Source organism: Accipiter gentilis, chromosome 25 (assembly GCF_929443795.1).
Source record: "Accipiter gentilis chromosome 25, bAccGen1.1, whole genome shotgun sequence".
Lineage (NCBI taxonomy): Eukaryota > Metazoa > Chordata > Aves > Accipitriformes > Accipitridae > Astur > Astur gentilis.
Window position 1 is genome coordinate 12,888,245 of NC_064904.1, and position 3,529 is coordinate 12,891,773.

Below are 3,529 nucleotides of genomic sequence, written 5' to 3' on the forward strand. Positions count from 1 at the left end.
CTGCAAGGCAGCGAAGAGCAGGGTTCCCCAGGCAAAGCTGCTGTGCTCCTGCGTCCCCTGCTCCAGCTCCTGCAGCATCTGTGTCATCTTCCAGCTCAAGTACTCCTCACGCTGCCGCATGTGCTTGCGCGTGGCCTCATCCAGCTCCTCACCGACCAGCTGAGCATTCTGGAGGATGATTCGCACCAGCTTGGCGAAGAATAGTGCCACATCCATGGCCTGCAGGAGGAGGGAGAGAAGGGGTTCAGTGGGGCTGGGAGGGAGGGAGCCGCAAGGAGCTGGGGGCAGGCAGGAGAGGGGGCAAGGCAGCTGGGAGGCAGCAAGGCCTGCGCCCAGCCCTGGTGGCGGCGGCACCGTGCCCTGCCCGAGGTGCTCCCGCCAGCAGCTGGGCCCTCAATGCAGGCTGAGAACCCGGCCCTCGTCCAGCCCAGCCTCTCCCCGCCTGCGCACTCACCGCTCGCCCAGGCTGTACTGGCGCAGCGCTGCCGGCTGGTGCCTTTTATACCCCCCCGCCATTGTGACGCGTTCCCTCTGATGTCATAGGTGCCGGAGCGCATCACAGGCACACCTGCTGGCCAGCCCCAGCCTTGGGCCTCACACTGGCTCAGCGACTTGCAGCTGCCCTGGCGTAGTGGTGAAGGCTGGCCTAGAGTTCATTTTCTTCACGGGAGCTTGCGTGCTGCTTTATTTTGGTGTGATGGGTTGACCCTGGCTGGATACCAGGTGCCCACCACAGCCGTTCTATCACTCCCCTTCCTCAGTTGGACAGGGGAGAGAAAATATAACAAAGGGCTTGTTGGTTGAGATAAGGACAGGAGAGATCACTCACCAATTACCGTCATGGGCAAAACAGACTCAGTTTGGGGAAAATTAATTCAATTTATTACAAATCAATCAGAGTAAGGCAATAAGAAATGAAACCAAATCTCAGAACACCTTCCCTCCACCCCTCCCTTCTCCCCGGGCACAACTTCACTCCTGGATTTCTCTACCAACCCCCCCAGCGGCACAGGGGGGTGGGGATGGGGTTTACGGTCATCACATGATATTTTCTGCCACTTCATCTTCCACAGGGGGAGGGCTCATCACACTCTTCCCCTGCTCCAGCGTGGGGTTCCACCCACGGGAGACAGTCCTCCATGAACTTCTCCAACGTGGGTCCTTCCCACGGGCTGCAGTTCTTCATGAACTGCTCCAGCATGGGTCCTTTCCACGGTGTGCAGTCTTTCAGAAGCACACTGCTCCAGCGTGGGTCCCCCACAGGTTCACAAGTCCTGCCAGAAAACCTGCTCCGTGGGCTCCTCTCTCCACAGATCCACAGGTCCTGCCAGGAGCACACTGCTTCAGCATGGGCTTCCCACGGGGTCACAGCCTCTTTCAGGCACCCACCTCCTCTGATGTGGGGTCCTCCCTGGGCTGCAGGTGGATGTCTGCTCCACCATGGACCTCCATGGGCTGCAGGGGGACAGCCTGCCTCACCAGGGTCTTCCCCACGGACTGCAGGGGAATCTGTGCTCCAGCGCCTGGGGCACCTCCTCCCCCTCCTTCTTCACTGACCTGGGGGTCTGCAGGGTTGTTTATCTTATGTGCTCTCACTCCTCTCTCCAACTGCAGTTTCTGCGCCCACCACAACTTTTTTTTCCCTTCTTAAATATGTTATCACAAAGGCGCTATGACTATCACTAATTGGCTCAGCCTTGGCCAGCAGCGGGTCTGTCTTGGAGCTGGGTGACATTGGCCCCATGGGACATGCGGGAAGCTTCTAGCAACTTCTCACAGAAGCCACCCCTGTAACCCCCTCCGCTACCAAAACCTTGCCACACAAACCCAATAGAGCAGCTTTTAATAAAAAGAAAGTTTTATTGGCATCTTTGCGCAGGGTAAAGGTCCTAGAGGGAATGGAGTTTCATGAAGAGGGTGGGTGGTCACCGTCCAGGTGGTAATGCAGTCTCTGTCGCAAGCGTCCTTGCGCGGCCTCTTTGGTCATGTTGTGCTCTCTCTTTGGCTTACTCTCTCTTTGGCCACCTCACCCTGCTGGTAACGCTGACCTCTGCCTACTCCATGCTCACAAACGTGTCTGAGTTGCCTTGCTGCACCGCCAAGATCAGCTCAATGGAGAGGGGTATCTCGCAGGTGTTGGTCAGCTTGAGCCTGCAGAAGCGTGTGGAGGGCAGCACCGTTACCTTGCTTGTGGCTGCCCAAGGCACATCAACGGAGGCTGCCGTCATCAGCTCCTGGAGCCAGAAGGCAGTTTTCTCCACATCAAGGTACGAGCCGGTGCAGAGGGTTTCTAGGAGGCTGGCTTCCTGACAGCTCATCAGCTTGTCCTCAGGGTGGTGGAGGAAGCAGATCACATCCCCCAGCCAGCGCTCCCTTGTGCACATGCACTCCAGTTCCACACGCACGCAGCAGTTTCTCGCCAGCATCTCCCCTTCGGTGCCCAGCTCGAGGTGGAAGGAGTGCCCGGGGGGTGGCTTCAGGGGCACAATCAGGCAATAGATAAAGTCTTCTTCATGGGCACTCTGGCCTTCTTGGAAGCCGCCCAGCCCAACAGCTGGCTGCAGCCGCGGCATGAAGTCATTGCCAGAGAGGGTTCGGCAGACACAGAGAAGGTCGTTCACCAGCTCTTCCACCACCGTGCATATTCTTACCCTGTTTGGCAGTGGCCACAACAGGTACTTGTTCCGAAACCTGTCCATATGTAATGGTTCTTCCCCTTCTTCCTCATCCTCTTCCTCCTCAAGGCTTCTGGAGCTGCCATGCTTGCTGCTGCTTCCTGGCTCACAGCTCCTTTTCCAGAGCTGCCAGCAGAGCCCAAAGAGCAGGAGCAGGCCTCCAGCAACGGCCCAGAACTGCCACCACTGCAAGGCAGCGAAGAGCAGGGTTCCCCAGGCAAAGCTGCTCTGCTCCTGCATCCCCTGCTCCAGCTCCTGCAGCATCTGCGTCATCTTCCAGCCCAGGTACACCTCACGCTGCCGCATGTGCTCGCGCGTGGCCTCATCCAGCTCCTCACCGACCAGCTGAGCATTCTGGAGGATGATTCGCACCAGCTTGGCGAAGAATAGTGCCACATCCATGGCCTGCAGGAGGAGGGAGAGAAGGGGTTCAGTGGGGCTGGGAGGGAGCTGGCGTCGGGGGGAGCAGGGCCGGGAGCCGCAGGGAGCTGGGGGCAGGTAGGAGAGGGGGCGAGGCAGCTGGGAGGCAGCAAGGCCTGTGCCCAGCCCTGGTGGCGGCGGCACCGTGCCCTGCCCGAGGTGCTCCCGCCAGCAGCTGGGCCCTCGATGCAGGCTGAGAACCCACCCCCCCGGGGGCCCGCGTTTCTGCCCCGGCCCTCGTCCAGCCCAGCCTCCCCCCGCCTGCGCACTCACCGCTCGTACTGGCGCAGCGCTGCCGGCTGGTGCCTTTTATACCCCCCCCCCCCCCCATTGTGAATCGGCCTCTCTGATGTCATAGGTGCCGGAGCGCATCACAGGCACGCCCGCCGGCCAGCCTTGGCCTTGGGCCTCACGCTGGCTCAGCGACTCGCGGC

General features: G+C 60.0%; 1 protein-coding gene across 1 annotated transcript; it reads right to left on the minus strand.

The window, feature by feature from the left end:
* Positions 1 to 2,054: 2,054 nt before the first annotated feature.
* On the minus strand, positions 2,055 to 3,077 carry LOC126050442 (inositol 1,4,5-trisphosphate receptor-interacting protein-like 1). The gene has a single exon (XM_049828307.1). The coding sequence runs from the start codon at positions 3,075 to 3,077 to the stop codon at positions 2,055 to 2,057; it is 1,023 nt and encodes a 340-aa protein (XP_049684264.1).
* Between the last annotated feature and the right edge of the window lie 452 nt (positions 3,078 to 3,529).

Excerpts from the sequence above, each read along its gene's own strand:
- LOC126050442 (XM_049828307.1), bottom strand. The coding sequence starts at position 3,077 with ATGGATGTGGCACTATTCTTCGCCAAGCTGGTGCGAATCATCCTCCAG.